Genomic DNA, 24505 nt, shown 5'->3' on the forward strand with positions numbered 1-24505 from the left:
TAATATAACTCAAGGCATATATTAAACGCGATGGTTTTCCAGGATATATCTTTTCCTATGAGATGATGCAGGAAAATAAGCTTGTAGTATGTACCTAAGCGCGAACATTGTTTCACCTAATTGCTTTTGAAACATTAAAAATACCGTAAAAAATGTGCCTATAACGCATCGATGACAATTTTGATTTGTAATATATTTGGGAAAACGGATAATTGCTCCCATGTCAATTCAGAAAATTCTTTATTTTTCTTTAAAGAAAGACATTTTATTTTGTTAAAAATATTACTTTCGTTAAATAAATAACTTTCTTTCAAATATGTGATACATCTCGTAAGAAAACAATTAGCATCAGATATGAAATCATTCTTCTCGTTTTTTAGCAATTTATAAATTTCCGGGACAATTGAGTATTCATCCGGGATCTGGGACAGCGATTCCGATTCCGGGAAATTTCGGCAAATCCGGGATGGTTGGCAACCCTACTTGCAGTCCGGTAGTCCATGGGGCTCAAACCTTAGGCAAAATCCGCATGCGACGCCCTTTTGGGTAAGGCAATTATTATTTTTCATTTTTCAACGGCTCTTGGTTTTTTTAGTAAGTACTAATCACCGCTCATGGTTCTAATAAATATGCGATACAAAGATTGTCAGTGTTGCTCAACGATTATATTGCTCAAAATACTTGAAAGAAGATAGCATTTGCTGTAAACATAATGGTTGTGGTACTGAGAAGTACTCAGGTGGGGAGCGGAATAAACGATAGACTCGTATGGTAGGTAATAGATAGGCAGATAATTATCAGCAGGTAATACGTCATTGCAAAACTAGGTAGGTAATAAATAATAAATTCAATATTTGCGGTAATGAGAGTAATAGCTAGGAAAATAATTTCACTAAACTATTATAATATAGCGAAATAGGGGTAATGCTGTGGTACCTATGCATCCCGGTGAAAAGCCTAAAACAATTGAAAATATACATTTTTAGTCGATGGATTATTTTATAACTAAGTATTTAATTATTTATTCCGAAATAAACCGAACATAGCGAATACCGCATATTATTATTACCTATTAAATTAGGTGATTAGGATCCTTCATATAACATAATTAGGTATTTATATAAGTAGTAAAAGTAATTATTAACATTTATCGTGTAAATAAATATAACATTTGAGGTTCGTATTTTTTGACCACTCAGTACTCCGTCGGTCGTGCCGCATTACGCTACGGTCTTAAATCCCGAATATCCATGTTTTGTCCCGAATATCCGCTATTCTGAGAGAGCGCTAAAAATTTCCCGAATATCCAGAGTGAGTACTTGTAAATAAAACGCATTTTCTGTGAATTTAATGATTTATACCAGTATATTATTCTTGGAATCTATTTTTAGATAATGTCGCAATCATATAGTGTAGAAAGAATGATTGATACATCTACTGATATTAAAATATACGACAATGAAGTTTGTTTTTCGTCTCCTGTAAAATTGACATTTGGTCTATTCGGGAAACAAAACCTATAGCGACGACATGTTAATACAATTTATTGTAGAAATACACATAAATACATATCGTCACCTCGACAATACCACAACTAGTTAACTTAATTTTCATTGATTTTGAGATAGCTTACCTTCACTTTCACATACATTTCCTTCTCTACAAAATGATAAAACTAGGTAGGTAAGTCAAAAGTTAATGAGAACTGTGTTTATTTTGTGTTTGAAAATATTAGATAACTTTAAAACCATGAATGCATTAAATAAATAAAATAATTTATCTACAATATTTTTTCATACAATTGTATATTATTTAATTGTTCCCAATTAGACAACCTAACCTAACTTAATAGGTTGAGCAAGTGGCTGACATCCCATATGATCATATTAAGATCGGACATGGTCGAAAGAATTATTATATTGTATGGGTATTTATTTTGTTGAATTTTAAAACAATTATTATTGTAAGGTAAAAAGGCTTGGTTTTGATAGTCCTTGTACCTATCAGGCGCGCAGCAGAAGTGAAGAGTGTCCGGTGATTTGCTATCCACTCGAAACGTTCTACGAGCAGAAGTGATTTTAATCTCGCGCCGGTAAAATATTCAGCGACTACAAATTGCACATTTCACCCGCGGCAGCATTCGGCATCGCCTCCTAAGTTGAAACGCAGTCCGGACAAAGAAATAAATTCAAATGTTCATTGCTGTCTGCCTGGTAGATATGTACGAATAAATATTTTAATAGTAAGGTATTTCATCCCTCAATTTGATTCTTCAGCGAAGACATAAAGGGGCAATTATCGAATTAGGGAACAGACAAGGGCTTGCGATGTAATAGAGTTTGCTATAACCTCAAATGGAAATGGACTGGACACATAGTTTGAAGAAAGAACAATCGTTGCACAAATTTAGTCGTCCAGTGGTATCCAAGAGGTACAAAACGTCCGCAAGGTAGACCTAGAGGCCGCTGGATCGATGAAAAATGATAAAGTTCTGCAGGAGTACGTGGCAACGCAACGCACAGGACCGAGAGAAGTAGGATCATCTTGGCGAGACCTTAATCCAGCAGTGGATAAATTCAGGCTGATGATGATAGAATTACATAACCAGAAATGATAAAGAATTTTTTCAATATTTGTATTGCCTTTTAATAATATATTTGTCTTGAATTATCTGTAACACACGAGAGAAAACATATAAAACGTGTAAGAGAGGGTGAGACAGGAAGATACCAATATATTTTTTTAGAATCACAAAAGGATCGTATAAAAAAAATAGCACAAGTTGTCAATGAGGCATTACCATGAATAAATTATTCATCTGAGCAAAATACTACAGTAATTCTGAGTTTTTCGCGAAATTAATTCAGTGTGCTTCTGGAGGCAGGTGTCTCCCGGCGAGAGAGACTCTTTCCAACCCCTTAAGGAGCGCATAAATTTGCCATTTTATAAGCACAACGGCCGCCGCCAAAGAACCGTTTACTGTGAAACGGCCCGAAGAGGTAAGCAAGAGAATAGACAAGAAATTTTATGGCCTCGAATCATTGTTCGGAGAAATAAAATCACGCGATTTGAAATGAAATTGTGGAATATTTGTGAAAACAAAATTTCATCTTTCTTGTTTGAACAAGTATAATAATATGTATACAGAAGCATAACAAGTGATAATATTATTATAATAAAATAAAATGTGAATCGACATCGCACAGAACCTTGACAAAAATTTAGAAAAATTAAAAGCTTCTCAGATATTATATAAATTTTTTCGACCATGTACGATCCTAATAAGATCATATGGGTCTCCACAGAGTGGATGTTTGTATTAACAGATTTTGTTTTTACGAGAAATGGATTTCAGCCACTCGCTCAACCTACAACAAAACTACACAAACTAAAGAATCTATAGTAAAGTAAAATAAGCAAACATGAGCATGAGACATTGTCACCTCCGAAAGGGGAGGGGGGGTGTAGGAGTGGCGCTGGACCCCTTAATGATGTAAAGGTCTCGGTGATCGTTTGCTGGCTTCTTCTTTCGGAGACAAGCTTATTAATTGGCAACGCGGAATTACAGGCGAAAACAGGGCGTTTTATTGTTCGGAATACATTTACAGTCAAGTAACAGCGTGGAAAATATTTATAAAAATAAATAAATTTAAATAGCGGTGACGTCGGAGAGCGCGGCGCCGCGGCCAACGTCACGCTCGAGAGTTCGAAAACTGAATGACAATCAACCTTTTTGGAGTAGGTTAACTCTAGGCAAGAATTAAAAATATTACCTACAAATTCTGTCACTGAAAAATGACAAAAACAGCCTCTGGCAATGTACCTGGCTTGTAGGTAGGTATCTTGGGTCTCATATTTCAGACCTTTTCTAGGTACATGCTTTGAAAAGGGGCTGTGCATTTCTTGGAATTTTTATTACTGCATTTTTTTGCTTGATAGGTATATAATATTTTGAAATATTTAAACTACCTAGGTACAAATTTTTCAATTTTCACAAAATTAATACATAATTTTAAACTAAATGCTTTAGACATTGAATGGCTTGGAATGAATGAATTTATAGGTATTTAATTATTATTATGCATAACTTTAATATAAGTAGGTAAGTGCTTTTAGGATGTTCTTTTTTTACGCTAGGTCAATGATTTTTTTTTATGCTAGGGACGAATTTAATGGCAAGGCTTCTGATAAAATTATTTATGCTGAGAAAGTAATTATTCTTAATACCCACGTATTCATGGAATAATACTTATTTAGTTTGGACTTTGTTGGCTAAGTTTCTAAAGGGTGACTATAAATTTTCATACGTCTAAGCTTACGGGCTAGAAATTTATCTCGCAGTCGATCTGCTCATGTTTGCATGAATCCGCCTAATGATGATTCAGGCCTCATGGCCTTGGATTCTTTGAGGATGCCATGGCTTAGGCGGTAACAACATGAAACCGGAACGTGAAGTTATCTGATCTTTTCCAAGCCAAACTCCGCTACTCCTTTCAGAAATCTCGCAACTGATTTTTGAATTGATTTGATTTGATTGGAATTTGATGATTAAGAAAGGGATTTGCACGGCTGAAGGCTCGCGGAATCCAGAGTTAAGAATAACATAATAAATTTCTGGGCGCCACACAATCTTACGATCGTGAAAGATAATAGTAAACAGTGTGGAATATGGGAACAAATAAAATAAAAGAGCGATATATACTTGACAGAAACTATATTATCGCAAAGACAAGAATTTAAAATACATTAAATGGATATTAAGCAGCTCAATAATGAAATTTGAAGAATCTAACTTTAAATACAAGCGGCTTAGTTTGAAAAGAAATAAAACAAGAATGGTGGATCAATTAAATAGTTTTAAAATACCCAATTGGAACGATCAGAGACTCTTGACATGACGGCTTCATCGTGCTCCGTTAGGTGATGTCCATGATTACTATTGGGTAAATCCAACCGGAGCACGACTGTTCTGAGCGGCAGACAAGATCAAAAAGCCCTGTTTCTACTATCATACCACGCGACCTGACATTGTCTCCAGAAATTCCAACATCTGTTTATTCGCCGAACGCTCTTCCAACTTCACCATCGATAATAATTCGAGTTGCCAGCGGGTTAAAGTTGGTTATGTTTAAAAATTAACATAACAAGACCCAGGATTTGAACCTGGGAACCACGAAGCCATAGGGTGACGCTTAAGCTGCGCGGTTGTAACACTGTTACTATATACCTAATATAAAAATCTTTTTTTGAAAAAATACAAACCGAATGGGGTACAATTTGATAATCCTTTCATGTTAAACTACTAGTTAATTTCATTGTAATTAGATAGGACGCCCGTAGTTTAACTGGTAAAGCAGATTAGTAAAAATCTAGCGAATACAGATCAATGTTCTATCAGGCGTCGTATTTTTGAAGATATACTTTTTTAGGCGCGTTATTTTTTCACATAAAAATAAACGCACTCGATTGGATTCGAACCACCGATTGTTCGGTTGTCATCCGAACGCACTACCTTTACTCCACAGTATGATATTGCAATCATGACGATTATACAGTATAATATTATAGCTTAGAATTGTTCCGTTGCTTAGGCAGCGAATTTATTATTGTCGGCAATTTGCAATTCCTTACATTAAAAAACTATTAATCGTCATAGTGGCAGTTGTTACTTCAAAAATATAAACAACGATAAATAGTTAAATAAAGCAATATAAGTTAAAGTGTATAGAAATAAACCAACGGCGTTCCAATAAGCGGTCCTTTTTCTTAAGAGTGTAATTTAACAAGATAATTAAGAGCTAGTCGAAGAATCTAGGTTATCACAAGTTTTGTTTTTGTTTTGTTACGCCAAAGAAGGATAACTTCTAACGCGCGTACACACACCGATTTTTTTTAAATTTTTTTTTCTATTATATAGTTATATTCTGAGGCATTTTCAAATTATATTTTCAATATTTCATTCTTATTTTTTTGTGAATTCTTTGTTAAATAAAAGTTTATAATAATATTAATTTGTACTTACTATTAATTTAGTATTTTATCTAGAATATATTAAATTTTTTTATTAATTTATGTGATATTTTAGGAGTCAAATTTTTAGATCCAGGCAATCCTTACGTCATAGACACGGTGGTATAGTGAGAAAATTAAGACGAGGCAAGAGACAAAGCTCTCGAAGAATACTTTTATGGACAAACTTTCGCGCTTATGCGGCTCTGACTCATGAGGCAGTATACGCTTTCTATATATCTGAGGTATTTTCAAATTATGTATCTTCCATATAAATAGATTTATCAATTCTTGTAAATTATTATTTTAATGAAAAATAAAGGTCAATTAAATAATTAATCTTGATTTAACTTGTTATGTTCAAAATCCAATAATACATGAAATATCATGTACTGAAATATTATAATAACCCACTGTTAACATAATGCATTCATATAGGTAACATCCTAGAGTCAAATGAAATAAATTGCTTGTAATATTGTTGAGTTCAAATAATAAAATTATTGATTGCTTTGAAGGTAACTAAACTGTGATAATTGTATTTTTCTCGTTATGTTATTCTGTATATTCTTTTGACCATGTTAGCCACTTGCTAAGCCTATTAGACATACCCATGCTCTGACTCAAAACAAAAATTATTGAAAAATAATACGTGTATTTGCCAGACCCAGGATTTGAACCTGGGATCCACAATATTAAAATATTAAATATAATATTTGTACGCTGAAAAAAAAAAAATTAGGAAAGTTACTTTTGTGCCAGCCGGTAGTTAGTACATTCGATTATATAATTAATACTATGGAGGCAATAAGTCGGTGGGTCGCAGTCAAACTATCGGTAAAATTAAAAAAACAAATGTTAGTTTTCAACTATTTTATAGGAATCGGTTTCAGCTACACGAGTCTCACAAGTTCAAGCTTTATAAACTTAAAAATATGGTAAATATAAATAATTGCGCAAGATGTTTTTAGTTATGTACGTTTTAATATATTTACCACAAGTGAGTATAATACGTGGAGCCCAAAGATATTTTATAGATAGATTGTAAAACTATCATCAATTTTAATTAAAATTTAGTTGACTCGAAATACCGTTAACCGATAGTGTTAAGTTTATTATAGTAACGGAACATTGATATAAAACAGCGACATAATAATATACTGAAACGGATAAGTTAGTTTTGTTATTATATTGCGATTTATAGCGATCATAAGTATTAGGATGTCATAAATCGGTAAAATTGCTCGGTCACAAAATCATCCCTCGCAAGTCTACTGAGTCACTTTGAAAATTGACACAATTCATTTATCAGCGATGCCAGCTAATGAGTTTTATAATTTATAGCATGAAAGTAATTTCCAGGGGGGAAGTTTCCCGGTTTATTTTTCCGGAAGTGGAAAATAATCTGACGTGACGTTCGCTGGGACTATCTTGCTCATAAATCCGGTGAACGTCCTCGTAAATAAAGCAAAAATCAAACCTCGCAGCCTATGGCCTTTTTCACCCCTATCGTCAACTGGTAGGGCAAATTACATCGGATTGTTGCAGTTTTAATCAAAATGACATTTTCATTTAGAGTATATTTGCGCAGAGGCGTCAGGGTGTTATTTTGTTAAAATTTAAATAATCAGCTTATATCCTATTAGGAAGTGATTAATTTTCGGTTAAGACCGCAAATATTTAGTGGAAAGACATACCTAATTATTATTTTTGCTGAATATACATACTTTTGAAAAACCAAAGATACACGCCTCAAAAAGAATCTTAAAAGATATGGTTACTACTGGAATCCATCTATTATCATGTTAGTAATATATTAATTACTTTAATATAATTATACAGCTTGTTGACTTTGCGGAATATGGAAAACCTCAGATAACATAGTTATTATAATAATATCACAATTATCAACCTCATCGACTATTTTCATAAGTAAGATTACTTATTTCTCATCCATTGGAAAGTTTTAAGTGTTGGACAGTTTTATAATTTTTTAATTTTATTATCAATAGTAACCCATATTTTATATTATTAATTAGTATTTAGCAGTGGCAAAGACTCCATACTAGGCGATTATTTAAAGCCTACCTTGGTAAGAAAAATATTTTTTAAATTTTATATTGACATATTAAATAATATAATCACATAATAATAACGACATCTATCGTTTAATTGTCATAATAATTTTACGATCTTTCCCTTTATTTAATTAAGCACCATTAATTTATCGCATGTCTCGAAAGTTTAAAAAAATAAGCGACATCTCGTTTCGCTTCACATATTCTATGGTTTATGTTCGCGTGAATCGAACGTTTTTTTTTATATGAAGTTTGTTTCTCATAATTTCAAGACGTCTGAGGCGGCTCATTGAAATTGGTAAGCTATTTAAGGAGTGCTTACGCTTACATATTACGTAAGTGCACATTAAATTTATGATAATTAAAAAAAATCTATGGGATTCAATCACATATAAATATTGATTGTTGTTAAAAATACAAAATAATTGAATACGTGTATTTAATAAGGCTCTAAGAACCAAAAAGTAGTATTGCCTGTAGTTACAAAATACCGAGTCATTGCAGTAAAATTTCATGAAGCAGACCTTTTGAAAAATGTAGTTTTACAGTGTGAAGCAATCACAGCAGCTTCTATAATTTTAGATATTAAGAACTCGCAAGTGTCAATATACCATCGTCAGTTATTTTATATTGAATGCCGTTGACCACTGCAGTGCTACTAACACTATTATAAATAAAACACGCCAACGGACTTACAACGTCGACAGGTTTAATTATTTTGCTGTATTTTTTTGACTTGCTTGAGGCACTTAGACTATATATAGTTGAAGTTATTGGCTTTGGTATGTAGAACATTTTTCTATAAAAATGTCAGTTTTAATTTTTTTGGTACTTAGCGCCTTAATTAATACACGTATTCAATTTATCTCGTGATTTTTATTTATCAGTTAGAGTTAGTTCATTCATAGACTTAGATAATTTATTCAGACAATGTAGGTGCCTGTGTATGTCTGTGTTTTAAATATATAAGTATTTTAAAATGTCTAGTTTTACAGGTTAAATTAAAAATTGTTATGGAATAGATACACAACAATGGATTTTTTCAAAGATCACAATATATTTTGAGCGTATCTTGCGTTTATAAATGTTTAGGAAAATACATAATGCAAATTAATTGCTTAATTTTATACCATCAGTGAGCTTTTGAAATTTCATCAATTATTGTGTACCTATTCATCAGTAGTAATATCGGATTATTTTCTTATTTCCTTTTAAATATATCTAACAAGTGTACTTTATCCACCCTACCTCTTTCCAAAAGTCAACCTTTGCCACTGGTATCTAAGCTACTAAATTAAATTGATTGTTACTGAGTAATTAAAAAATAATCTACCTTTCATGATAATAATAAATAATAAAATTGTAACATATTGGTAAATTCTCTTTGTTTTTATACTTGTATTCGTCACGTCTTTTTTATCCGGATTTTTTCAATTTTTTGAAGTTGAATCATAAGCTACTTCTTCATTTTAGGGGAGATTTTCCTGGAAGATGATAGTAACCAAATCCACCGTACCTTTATATTATGTGGGATATTTTTTTCTCAATTCTTTCCACGTGTATATTTTAGAATTATCTTTCATTTATTCCCAACATGGCTGCATCCTCAACTTTGTAAAATTGCCAGAATCCAAATAATACAGGTTTGATTCTTGTCCGACATAATTTTTTTTTTGTTTTTGTTGTTATTACGAAGTGTTTTTAAATTTTTTCAAAATAATCAATTAAAAATATAATATGTATCATTCTGCCCAGACACTGTGCAAATGCTTTATATTGATCACTTATAAATAACATAAACATTTATACATATTTACAATAACTAACTTAGAAATAGAGAACATCAGTTGTTTATTCTCCCAAGGTGCAGAACCAACCTGCCACTGGTAATGCCAATTGGGAGGGCGATAACTATGTTCAACGAAATTGCTTCGGGTGTTGATATATTCCACCTATGTGAAGATGAGTATAGGTGGACGTTATTTTATATTTATTTAAATAGGGTCTGCTTAACTCATCCGGTGTACTTCCATGTACTTATCTAATTAATATTTTTGTATGTACATATTTCTACTGTTTAATAACATACTTTCTATCTCTTTTTTATGTAATACTGTTTTATATTTCTTTGTTTCTAAATGTCATGTTGTGAACGTCTTAAACTTATAATTTGTAATGTCCACAATATGTTAAAAATAAATAAATTGAATTGAATTGAACTATTACGCGGTCTATAATAATGTTATGTTTCATAGTTATGTTCTCTCAATCCAATTATATTCTAGGGGAGAGGACGCTATACCAATACATGTCACAGAGGGTTAAAACTTTCTGAATGTGGCTATATAGAAGCATCCTCAAAATACCGTGAACTGACCGGGTGACAAAATATGTTGACGTTCTTAATCGTATGGGAAAGAACGGAGAAGTTCTGCGGAGTATCAACACCAGAAAATATCTCGGCCATATTATGAGAAGACAGAAGTACAGCATTCCCCAATTCGTCATTCAAAGAAAGATCAACGGTAAGTGTAGCAGAGGACGATGCCACATTTCTGTAGTTGGTACGAGTAAGTACAGGCTCCACTGAACAGTTCCGGGTAGCAGATGATAAGGGTAAGATTGCGCTGATGGTAGCCGACCTCCGCTAAGTTATGGCATGATAAGAAGAAGATAATAGTGTTATATTATGATTTAGTCATTTTCGCTATTTTGTTAAAATCTAGGGGTTGTCAATAGCTGTTTTTATCATGTTTTCTATAAATACTTCCCCATGTTATATTGCTATGCTTATACGTAACGATAATATATGTCACTTTGACTTGGACCGGATATCGGATAATTTCGATTAAAATGTATATTGATATATTTAATGCCAGCATGACGCTGATGTCGACGCACTAGGCAGGTACTTGCCGATTTAACGAGAGCTGTAAAAAGTCGGTAAATATATTATATAAAGCCTGCATAAAGTTACGGTTACTTTTTGGATGTAAAATCTTTGGTACTAATTATTTATCACTGGAATATTTTATATATATATAAGAGAACTTGGAAATCCCCGGATGGGTGCGCAATAAACCAAATAGACCATATTTTTATGGACAACAGGCACAAATCGGATCTAATGAGCGTCCGGACATACAGAGGAGCTAAAGTAGACTCAGACCATTTCCTAGTGTGTGGAAAAGTTAGAGCAAAGATCTCGAACACCAAAAAGGAAATGGGAGCAAGAGCAAAACCCTTTGACACAGAGAAATTGAAGATTCCGCAGGAACTGGCTCGGTACCAGGAGAGCTTGAACACTCACCTGAGCGACAATGTTGAAGTTAGAGACCATAAAGAGGTGAATCAACACTGGGAAAAGTGCAAGACTGCCATAGTATCCTCAGCTAATGATACCTTAGGACGCCGAAAAACAGGTGAACGATCAGAATGGTTTGACGAAAATTGCCGCGAAGTCACTACGAGAAAGAATAAGGCTTACTTAATGATGCTACAGAAGAAAACACGGGCATCAGACGATGAGTATAAAAAGCGCCGGCGTGAAGAAAAGAAACTACACAAGAAAAAGAAACGTGATTATTTAAAAAAGGAAATGATCCTACTCCAAGAACACTATAAAGCCCAAGAAAGTCGGCTGTTCTATAGAAAGATAAATAATGTTAGGAACGGTTTCATGCCTCGTATCACAATGTGCAAGGATGACAATGGCATGATACTCACAGAAAAGCACCGTATTCTTGCCCGGTGGGTGGGTTTCTTTGATCGACATTTAAATACCCCTCATAATGATGCCGGCAACACTAACATTAATACTCATGACCAGGAATCAGTACAAAGTGGCATGGATGATAACGAAGAACCACCGACATTAAATGAGGTAAAAGGTGCCATGTCAAGGTTAAAAACAAACAAATCGCCTGGAATATATAACCTACAGAGTGAATTAATAAAATGTGGGGGAAAAAGCCTGCTCAAATATTTACATAGCCTAATCCACCAAGTATGGACTTCAGAAAAGATGCCAGAAGAGTGGAAGGTTGGGCTGATTTGTCCCCTGCACAAGAAAAGAGACCAATTAGAATGTAGTAACTACAGAGGGGTGACACTCCTTAACTCTGCATATTAACTGTTGTCGATTCTGATATTCTAGCGGCTGGAACCCATTGTAGAAGGAATACTCGGGCACTACCAAGGAGGCTTTCGACGAGGGAGATCATGTGTTACTCAAATATTCACTCTAAGGCAGATTCTAGAAAAGACCACTGAATTCAATATTAACACGTATCACCTGTTCATCGATTTTAAGGCAGCTTATGATAGCATTAATCGATACCGGCTATACGAAGCAATGCGAGAATTTGAAATTCCGACGAAAATAATTCAACTTCTAGAGATGACAATGACACCAGTACAATGCCGGGTAAAGCTTTAAGCGGAAATATCCGAGCCATTTGTATCACTGAATGGTCTAAGGCAAGGTGACGCTCTGGCATGCCTTCTTTTCAATATTGCGCTAGAAAAGGCGATACGGGATGCAAAGATTGATGCCCGTGGCAGCGTCACAATATTTACTAAGCCTGTGCAGCTGCTGGCGTATGCCGATGATATCGACATCATTGCCATATTAGAATTGGCGCTGAAAAAGGCATTCACAGCACTAGAAGCCTCTGCCAAAAGAATGGGTTTACAAATAAACGAGGCAAAAACTAAATACATGCCTGCCTATGTCAAACCACGAGAAGTCGCACCAAAGTTAGATATTGGTGCATACAAGTTTGATACGGTCGACAGTTTCATATACCTTGGATCTCTTGTAACTCAACATAATGATATTACAGAAGAAATCAACAAGAGAATCATGTCTGCGAATAAATGCTACTTTGGTGTGTTAAGACATTTTAAGTCCCGCTTACTATCTCGTCAAACTAAAAGCACTCTTTACAAAACACTTGTAAAGCCAGTGCTCACCTACGCATCGGAAACCTGGACATTAACTCTGTGAAATGAACGAGCCCTGAACATCTTTGAAAGAAAAATTCTCCGCCGTATATATGGACCGATCAGGGATGGCACCAATTGGAGTAGAAGATATAATGCTGAGCTCTACGGACTGTACGAAGATTGCAGCGCAGTTCAATCAATTAAGATTGGGAGACTGCGATGGCTAGGTCATGTGCACCGTATGAATGGCAATGAACCGGCAAAGAGAGTGATGTCCAGCAATCCAATAGGACGTAGAAGAAGAGGGAGGCCAAAGATTCGCTGGTTAGATGGAGCTGCCAGTGACTGCCGTATTCTGGGGATACCAAATTGGAAAGCGGCCACACTGGATAGGGACAGGTGTAGGGAGCTGTTGGAGGAGGCCAGGACCCACACCGGGTTGTCGCGCCCCCGATGATGATGATGATGATGGAATATTTTAGATAGATAAATCTTTAGACAGAGAGAATTGTAAAAAATAAATAGGTACAAATACTTAAATTTTGCATTGACGATTTTTTGTCGCATGTCTAAACTGCATTGATGCCATAACTGCCATAATGTATTTTTTTCAAATTCAATATATAAGTTTTTATACCTATGCAAAAGCTGTGTAGATATTGTAATGTAATCAAAATATATTCAACGATGTAAACGGTCAATACGAAGTGCAAATGCAATGTGATACCAATTAAAATAAATCGTGATAATTAATTATCAAATTCTTCATAAATTATTCACAATTAAAATATTATTATTTGTTTTATGCAGCTTAAGTACATTATATTAATTTAATATTATGATTGTAATATTTTTTTTTTAAATCTATTTACTTTTTTTTCAATTTACCTAAATGTCTGTATTATTATTAATTATACTCTGTCCTAGTTGACAATGTCCCGTTGAAGTGTTCAAAACTGGCACTGAACAATAATAAATTAAGTGAAATTGTTAAGAGCGTACATAAGTGAAACGGCAAATAATTTTCAACAGTATGTGGAATGAAATTTCGCAGTCGTCGCCAATCGGAGACTGACAGCGAGGTGTGAGAACGACAATTTGTTTTGTGATTTCGTCGGAGGAATATATTGTTAAATCATATAAAGATTACTAAAAAACGTTCCGCATGTACTTGAAAAAGAAAACATGTCAATGAATATACTATTATTATTAGTAATATAACAATAAACATAACATTGAATGGACGCATGTTGGATTTTTATGACAAATTATATTTCGTTCGGTTTGCGTCATTTGCACAATCCGCGCATCGCCTAGTCACGATCTTTTTAGACCATGCCTCAGCTGAAATATAACCTTGATATATATTGTTAGAGTCGTGTGGATTTCAGGCTTCATTTTTTTGTAAAATTGTAATAATATGTACATGATTGGCAATACTGTTATGTGTTTGGCAACGGAAATCCTTACCGACGATCCCTGATCCTTGATCGAGTAGAAGGTGTAGGTCAGTAATAACACTCAGTGGGTGTTAATTTTTAGTGTTGTTCATTAGTCAAATAATCTCAAAGTCTAGTTACATGGTATACTTAAATAAAAGTGAAAGAACTCAGGAAATTAGATCCATAGTAGAACAACTTAATAGAGTAGAGCTGAGTTTAAAGCTAAGTTTCAACAAGTTTAATGATATTAGAATCATTAGTTATAATGTTGTAAATATGAAAAAGTAAGTACTTAAGTAGTATTAGTGACATGTACATGAGTTTATATGTGTTTAGTAACACAGTTAGATTGGATGTATAATTTGGGTTGATCAATAATACAATATTGAGTAAGTACATTGCAATAGTTGAAATCACACCAATCGAATATTCTTAACCTTGAATACTTCATAATTACCTGGTTTCTAAGATAAAAAAATACAAATATAGTTTTTCGGGAAATATCAGAAAGAGGGGAGTTGTAGATACATAATAATACGATGGCTATAATATATCACCATTTTAACAAATTAGTAGGAAATATTAATAAATATTATTTTAGTAGGTATTACTATCAAGAGAATCTGAAGGCACCTGACCATGGAAGTTTTAATGAAAAAAGAACTGTTGTTACAAACTGATAAAAAATAATCATATTTTTTACGCATATTAAATAAGCAGGAAAAGTTACGACGTAAGCTCGCCGGAAAAAAAGCATTTTCTCGCTTTTAAAAGAATACACAGTTTCCAACTTTTTACAGATGTTTTTTCGGAATTTATAATTATGTTTCAAATTATATACTGTTAAAACTTTCATAATAATATTGTTGTAAGCATAGGAAATAATAATCTACGAATTACGCCATTATTATTTATCGTGGTAATAATATTTAATAATAAAAAGTTCAGTTTATTGTTTTACTCAGTATTTTTCTTAAAATAATATTTTGTTAAACTTGGAAAGCTCCGATGGGCGGGCCATGTAGCAAGAATTTATCACGTTAAACCGCCGAGGAGAATCCTGGATACCAGACCGGATAGTCGGAGGTCGATTGGCAGACTCAGACTCCAGTGGTTGAACGGAATCAATGGATATGCTAAAGCAGTCGGCGAGGACACCTAGGATAGGGGGAGATGAAGGAAGTTCTTGGGGGAGGCTAGGATATGCCCTGGGTTGTTGGGCCACTTCTGCTGATAGTGATGATGATTATTTCTGAATATTTAAAAGTATTGGTTAAGGCTGTGTACAATTTTGAGTCAGTTTCGAGTAAAAAAACGGATATTTGTCAAAAAATTTGGAGTACTACACATAAAGTGTTTTATTCACAAATTTATATTAAAATATTTAAAAGATTTTTATTAAACTAGAGAAGCATTGTTAAGTTAATAAATTTCACATTTAAGTTAATGAATTAAATATATAAAAAAATCTTAGCTCGTGAGTATGTATGTTTACCTGATTTATCAACCTTCTTAACCAAACCTTATGGTGACATCGTTGATGCTTTCAGCTAGCCGATATGGAGTATACCTTAGTATTGTTTATAAGTTTTTTACTTAGCGGATAGGTGAGGAAATAACTAAATGAAATAATACATAATTCAAATCAATTAGAAATTATTGTACTTGACTATAAATCTGTAGGAGGTGGTATGATCCAGGGGGTTAACACAAATAAATAAAAACAATAGTGTGATATAATTCTTACCTATAATCTGATCCATCTCCCAACTGCCTTACTGCAATGGGGAATTCCGAAAGTCCATGAGACTTCAGGAGTTCCTGCAGTCTTACTAAGCCTTCGTTGTTCTCGTAGATTATTGTGAACGACTTCCATCCCCATGCCTTCACAATGTCCACGTACGCCTGAAATGAAAACAATAAAAACAATTGAATTATTAATTAAAAAAAATAAAAATAAAACAATAGAACGTTCAATTCGTATTAATAAATAAATATTATAATACGTTGCAAGATAAATGGAGCAACTATGTAGTATTTAAATCGAGACGGTCAGTATACTTGTATTATATTGTCTTTATGATCGTATGTTCTTCACGTATGTACTTTTAACTGTATAATATATTAATATTAAAACAACAACCATACAATGTTATTTAAAAATTCTATAGTTTTTATTTTGAGGTTTCATAATTGGTTTTGGTATGAGGATATTATTTCGCATGTCTATTACAATATTTTTCTTACGAAATTTCCTCAGGGTATGCTTTGTTTTATTTACTTGAATCTCAAATTTAATCTGAAGACCATCTTCTTTTTAGAAACAGGGCTCTATATTTTAAAATGGTAATGGATGTAATACCTTTAAATAATATTAACTAAGATGTTCCCAAAAAATTTCTACGTGGCTGATGTAAAAACCCTTTTTAAATTCTTATTGTTTCTTCGCGTCGAGATTATGAGACGTCAACTGCAAATGCTATAATTAAATATGCTTTATAAACCTTCCCTTTACGATGCAAATAAATTATGCCCATTCCGGTGATGTCAATTTAGGTTACCATACGAGATTGACAATATTACAGTAGGTAGAAGGGAAATGCCCATTTTGGCAACATACGTTAGATAAGGTTATAATTATTATTATCTATAAAATGGTCAAAAGATATCAAAGCTCAATAATTATAACCATACATTCTTACAGTTTACGAGTTAAAATATTATCTGATATCTCTTTCTCACAATTGAGTAAGTTTCTCTCTGTCACATGTTAGTAATGGAATGGGATGCTCTGTTTGCAATATGCATTTATAATAATAATTGATGACAGTTAAATGAAATCTTGAAAATAATAATATTTAAATTAAATGTAAAATTGATTATTCCAGGAACAGTCGAAATATAAAGATGACGAAGTGCATATTAATTGAAATCTCTGCAGTTTAATGGGCTGGGTAACCTAAGGCGACTCTACGGTAACGGGGGTGAGTATTGACGTTCTTCCCGGATTGTTTATTATTTTCCATTTTATTTTTTAGTAGTTTTTAAATGCATTTAATATTTAATTTCAATTTTATTTATTATTTGTGTATTGAATAAATTATTTAACGATTATAAGTTAAAGTAATATTCATTATTTAATGATTATTATTTTTTTGTGGATACTTCTTTATAAACTTTAAGATATCATAATTAATTAAAATTTAATCCTTCATTATAAAAATGCAAACATTCTGAAAATAGATTTGACGTTTTGTTATATGCATTTATCATTTGATATTTGAGTTACAACTAAGAGCTATTTTTAAATGATCCATATTTTTCTTAAATCTAGTTTTTATGGGCTTACCACTCTGTGCTACATGTAATTATGAATATTATGTCATAAAAATTAATTAACTGTTCATAATACTTTGGCATAGTAGGCATTTAATTATTTTACGTTTTAAAATCTGAATAAAATAATAATACTCATAAATATAATATTGAAAGATATTCAAAATATATTTTAGTAACATACAAAACTTTAACTCGAATAATTAAAATCCACTTATCATTATTTAGTTAATATGCAAAGCTTCTAAGATCATCCCTGCCAATTCTTATGATAAATTATTGCCATTAAACAGCATTTGATTATTACCTAATGAAATAATGAATAATAATCATTCTAACGTACCTACATAATTATCTCTAGTCTGTGTATTTTAATTGAAAATCCGTGGCCTGCCTTAGCAATATTGTGGAGGAGTTTTTAATTAAGTTAATTGTTTTATTATGGGTGACGTCAAAAGGATATAATAATGCCTGATTCGGGCCTGTTGCCTTTAATTAAATGAGGAAGCGACGTCGCGGAGGCTTAGTCAAATTTAATATTCACTCAATTCCTTCAATTAAATTTGGTTTTATCCAATTGGAATAAATCATTTCAGAATAGTGAAATAATGTATACGGCCAAAACTTAATACATTATTCTAGTATCAGTACACAAGGTAATAATAATACATATACTACTAGTTGTCCGATACTGCTCACTATGGTAACAACTGTGCTGTGGTATGAGAATTTCTATTTAGTGGTTGAAAAATGAAATTGGTCCCATTTATAATTATTATATTATATAGGCATACTTTAATTATTAACAAATTTTTCATCATCACTAACTATATTAATTTGTTATGAAAATATATTATACTTTAGTGTATTTCGACAAATATTGGCGCATTTTAACCTGAAAGATGGCGATACCTAACTATATACGATACCTTATTTCAAAAACCATAATCAAAAACATTTTAATATTAGTGTTAAATGACATTTTGTACGTTACGTGTAACTGGTTGATTTTATTATTTGTTCATTTTTTGTATTTTATTTAAAAATTAGGACATTCTGTCCATTTATATTAGCTAATAAATCCTTTTTTGAAAAAATATTTGAAACATAAAATTGGGCAAATCAAAATGTATTGTTATTTTTTTTGTAAATACTCGTATTAGATTTATAAGATGATAATATGGGCCTCCACAGAATGGAGGTTTTGTATCAACAGATTTTTGTTTTGACGAGAAACAGATGTTAGCCACTTGCTCAACCTTTTAGATGCATACTCCAAACACGAATTATATATGTATTCACCAGACCCAGGATTCGCATCTGGGACCGACGACGTAATAATTAGTCAACGTATAAGACGCTCAGCCATCGTTGGCGTATTTATATCGCTTCAAATATCAATTTTAGTAAATCGTGACGTTTTTAAACTTGTTTACATATCATTTTTGTACGTTTTAAAAGTTATACTCTTCTTAGGCTTCCCCTTTCAGTCTTCTGCTTATTTCAAAGTTGTTACCGAAAAGCTCCTTCACTTGGTCGCTCCAGCACGTCATTACTCTTCTTCTGTTTCACCTTCCCTGGAAGCTACCCAAAACCATCTGTCTCTCAAGATTATCCGCTCTGCTCCGAAAAAGATGCCCAAAAAACTTCAGAATGCGTTTCAAACATATTATTGTCGATAGACGTTGCTTCATCTGTGGTATCTGGATGATTGAATGATTCATCCTGTAAGCTGTCCAAGAAATAAAAAGCATTCGGCGCATGCACCACATTTCGAAAAAACCAATTACCTTTCGCTCCCTTTCCCTTAGGGTCCATGAATCGACACCGTATAGCAGTAACGTACCTAGACAAAATTCCGCCCCTGGGCAGTGCCATAATGCCTCCGCATTGCTTATACAATATTTTTTAATATCCGTGCTCGTGTAGTTTCTGGTCACCAAGGACGTCGAAGGGCAACGGAAGTAAACTACATAAAAATGAAGATCCTGTTAAACCTTTTATGCTAAGTAATACATTTTGTTTCCAACCAGTGAGCTGAATTTTTAAAAAGAAAGATATTTTCGTTATTAAGTACTCAGTTTATGTAGTAATTTCTATATCTTATAAACCAAATGATTTCCCTCTGTTTGCCGCCCTTCAAGTAAGTGCTGCCCCCAAGCGACGCTCAATCTGCCTACCCCCACGGGACGTCACTGCAGTACAGACATAATATGGAGAACCCTAATTTTTACACAATCATACTTTTTGGTGACAATTGAAATTCCCTGATCCTTCGATATACATAGTCGTAAGATGTGTTATTGCATTTTTTGCAACCTGTGTGCACCATCTTATTTCTGATTCCGATTCGCCTTTTCTACTAATGGTAAATCTAAAATATATAAACTCGTTTACTGTTTCTAGGTTTTCGAGTATATTGCTGCTTGTAGAACCCGACCGATAACCAAATAGCACCTAGTATTTTTTTACAATTAGACGCCATCTATAAAATGTTACAAAAACCATACTATGATTTTAATCTTTGGCTATTTACCACCCATAATGTGTATGTAATGTCGAATAACCATTTTTTAAATCAAAAATTTAACACGTTTACTTAACCAACTCACGCGGAGCACCTTAAAATTATTTTTAGTTTAGCATTTTGTTTTCAAAATGCGATTTATATATTTATAAACATTAATTAACTTTCCCAAATCCAAATTAAGTGAAACAAACGCAAAAGATACGCGCAAATGATTGGCGCTGATTTTAATGAATTTTCTCGGAAGTACTAACACATTTTATCATTTCGTTTTGATTGTCTCCTATTGATTGAACAAATACACAGCGCCTCTGCAGATTAGATTTGGAAAGCAATTTGAGACGAAATAATATATTCGGATTTTCCGGGCGGATTAGGCAAATCGTTGGCAGTCAATTTACATTCATAAAAGAATTTCGAAAACGATTTACTAGTCTCCCTATTCTTGCTGTAAACAGTTACTTTTGATTTATTTAATCATACCTTTCCATCTTTTGGGAGGTCAGCCAGGAGTACAACGGTCTGTGGGCCTTCCGTGTATTATGATAATATGTCCTAGTTTTGAAAATCCTTTCCCTTTTCGGATTCCAAATTTATATCTACCCCATCTGATGTCATCATTAACATCTCAAATTATCATATTAAGGAATTCTTTAAAATAAAATACAGTGGATACTTGGGTGCTACAGTTGCCATACCCATGCAGTTTGGAATCTGCATGGATATGGCAGGATCTGCATTCAGCCAACTTGGAGTCGCATGTAGGTCAAGGCTGTATTCTATGAGGACCAATGCGTGCGTCCTACATGTGCTCCTGTACGGTTGGGAGACATGGCATCTTACTTAGCTCAAAAAGTATCGGCCTTTGAGCTTTGAGAATCGATATCTCCGCCGAACCGTAGGGGTACATTGGTACAACCGCGTTACAAATACCCGAGTTTGTGAGCAGATACAGCAGTCTTCAGTGATTGAGGTAATCACGAAGAGACATTTATCGTGGCTGGGTTTTAAGTGTTCCGGATGCCGCCAAAGAGCGCGACACTTGCGGTGTACAGCTTTAACATCGTGGCCGGCGCTCATTCACCCTACAGCGGTGCTACAAAAGTGATCTACGTGCTGCATGTCTAGAATAGCGGAAGGGGCAAGAGTTGGCGATGGATCGAGTGAAGTGGCGCGAACTTGTGCTTGCCCTATGCCCCAATGCTCGTTCGTGACAGAGTGAAAGAAGAAGAAGAAGAGTCATTGGATTCTCCATCTGATGAACCAAACAATAAACGCAGTATAAAGTATTAAGGCATTTTTACATAAATGGCGCTTAAAATGGATATCGTCAGACTCCACAAGAGTATAAGATGTCAATAAATACGTTGCTTACAATACGAACGTCTAGAGACAACAGCAATTCACGATATAAGGATTCACTGAGTGACAGCCACATTTTCAGAGGATGGAACCGTTTAATTTAAATTTTAAATCAAACAAAAGCATTCACTGTTTTTTTCAATCTGTACTAAGCAAGGAACTCAGAAACAATGGGAACTGAAATACCTAACGGGTAAGGAGTATTAAGTAACTGATCTCTAGTGCCGAAGAATACGGGATAAACTTAAAGACGTGTCAAGAATTCTTCATACATCGAATACTGACAACTGCTCTGGATTTATGCATTGACGATCATTTAATATTGGTGTATTAGACACACTATTGTACATCCATAATGCGTGGTTCATTTTTGTAGGACACTCACACATTTATAACCATGCGTTAAAATGTAGTGTATTCAATATAGCCTATCGGAATTCTATTTATCAATCTGTTCTGTAATATTAAGTATGTATTACGCACAATAACGACCAAATTTTTTACCAGAATTTTAACTGATCTATTAAAGAAAACTATGAACACAAAAACGATCAAAGTCATATTTTTTGGTAATTTTGTGTGTGAATTTATTGAGACCTAACAAAATGAACGAGGTGGCTCTCGTGGTGCAATGCGTAAGGCGCTGGCCTTCCACCTGAGAGTTCTGGATTCGATTCCCGGGGAGGACACAATATTTTTATATGTTTTTCTCAAAGCCTGGGTGTTTGTAATTGTTAAAAATTACTAACAACTACCTTGTACGAAAAAGCGAGGACATGATTATTAATAATTGAAAAAAAAAATTTAATGAACGATACATATGGAAAAATAACATATTATCGAGAAACGATTGATAGAGAATACATTACTTAGTCTTGATGAAAGGTCAAATTTTTACGCAATATTTTTACTTGCAATAGTCTCAAATGTGTAATCACTTTTCAAATGCATATTATTAATTATATATTCTACACGAGAAAGACTAGATTTTAAAGATAATTATTTCATTTACCAGAAAAAAAAAGTGTATTATTAGCATGCTTTGATATACCTAATAAGGTTGTGATTATTATTTATTAAACATACATTACTTTGAATTAATATGTCACCTAGTAAGTTGGACAATGTGCGGACAGGGTGTAAACCCAAGAGATGCAGGTTTGATTCCTGCCGGGTATCTTACTTTTTTCAAAAATATTGTTTCTATCGGTTATAATATATTTTCTCAGAAGTGTTTTTCCAAATTATGTATGGTCAATAATTAGAATGGTACATTCTTAAATGTTGTGAATTATTCGTTGAATAAAAGACATAGTTTTTTAAAAATGATTATTTATGTTGTGATTTTAGCACAATATCAACACGAACGCGAATTATGAACACGGTATACAAAAAAAAAACATTAAAACTTGACAAAGTGGTTGGTTTTGTTGATGACAAATATTAAACGTATAAAACTGTATGTAGGTATAAAGAGAAATATATTAATGTTTGCGAAACATGCTAAAAACATGGAATACGTATTAAAAATTTCAGCTATTCTGCGCGCGCTAATGAGATTGCATAACCACTGAAAAGCATCAAAAGGTTAACACAATTTGCAAGAAACAGGACCAGTCGAGTGCTTAACCCTTTTGTAAACGTTGATGGTAATCTTTATATTAATTATTTTTCGCTGACGAGCGTATCTTGAATCTAAGAAAATTTTCCAAAACATTTTATTTTGCAATTAGATTTTGATTGAGGTCCTGAGGATTATGATGTCACATTAATAAAAAAATAGTTATGCTCCGTTTTGACATCACCACATAGCTAATTATGAGTAAAATAGAATTGAAATATTTAACTGGTTTGTATTAATTTATTTATTTACAAATGGCGTATGTACATAAGAAAAAAATTACAACCAATTATTAATCCTTACTTTATGGTTATATCCTACGAACATTAATGTGATTATTACTTTAGTACCAATGAATTTTAAATTTAAAAAATGGAATATTTTAGCCTGAAATACTCGTAAATTCCTTTATATAATTTGTATTATTTTTTTACACAAAAACATATTAATATGTTTTTTGGAACACTTTGTAATAATGGGTCATTTGATAAAAAGGTCTTTATTTACCGAATGTTTATCATTATAATGCCTTTGTAAGTGAAAAAAGACTTTAAAGATGAATAAATATTATTGATAATAATTTTCAAATGAAATAATCAGAACGTATCTAAAAATTTAAACATTTTTTAATCAAAAAATAAACATGTAATTAAGAGAGAAATCTATACAAATGAGAGTATTTTGGAAATCAGATTTGTAGGTAGGTACACTATGACTATTTTGATATTAATTAAAATACTGTTTGATAAGTTCTTGAGAGGCTGACATAACGATTTTAAATAATTCATAGTCTTATAATTAGTATCTTGTTTTTTATTATAAAATATCAATTGTACTAAAAAAATATATTATAAAGTCACTTGAAATTTTTTTATTTAAATCAAGTTATACACATTTTCTTATATAAAAATCAATAGGTACTTGAATGTAAATTGAATAAATGAGAATTTTTTATTTTGATTTTTAAATATAAATAATATATTTTCATTCTTATTAATATTTTTTATCACAAATATTGTTACTTACAGGGTTAACTTGACATTTTTACTCTTTAAATTTCATTAGTAGAGAGGTTCAGTAAAGCAGTACAGAGCCTACAAATTATTCTCAAATTATATTTTGCAGCAAATATAACAACTTCTAAGAAAACTTTTTCCACATAGCTACACGAATATAACCTATG

At 32.8% G+C, this 24505-nt stretch overlaps 1 protein-coding gene across 4 annotated transcripts in view; it reads right to left on the bottom strand.

Moving 5' to 3' along the window:
• The window catches only part of KaiR1D (Kainate-type ionotropic glutamate receptor subunit 1D), a 545285-nt gene that overhangs the window by 137119 nt on the left and 383661 nt on the right, over window positions 1-24505 (bottom strand). For all 4 annotated transcript variants that reach the window (XM_085942313.1, XM_085942314.1, XM_085942316.1 and 1 more), the window contains one exon: window positions 16224-16381. In XM_085942313.1, the coding sequence (XP_085798439.1) occupies window positions 16224-16381 (158 nt within the window). The remainder of the gene's footprint in view (window positions 1-16223; window positions 16382-24505) is intronic.

Source organism: Rhyacophila brunnea, unplaced genomic scaffold (assembly GCF_057557595.1).
Source record: "Rhyacophila brunnea isolate RB1 unplaced genomic scaffold, BYU_Rbru_1.0 scaffold_14, whole genome shotgun sequence".
Taxonomy (NCBI): Eukaryota; Metazoa; Arthropoda; class Insecta; order Trichoptera; family Rhyacophilidae; genus Rhyacophila; species Rhyacophila brunnea.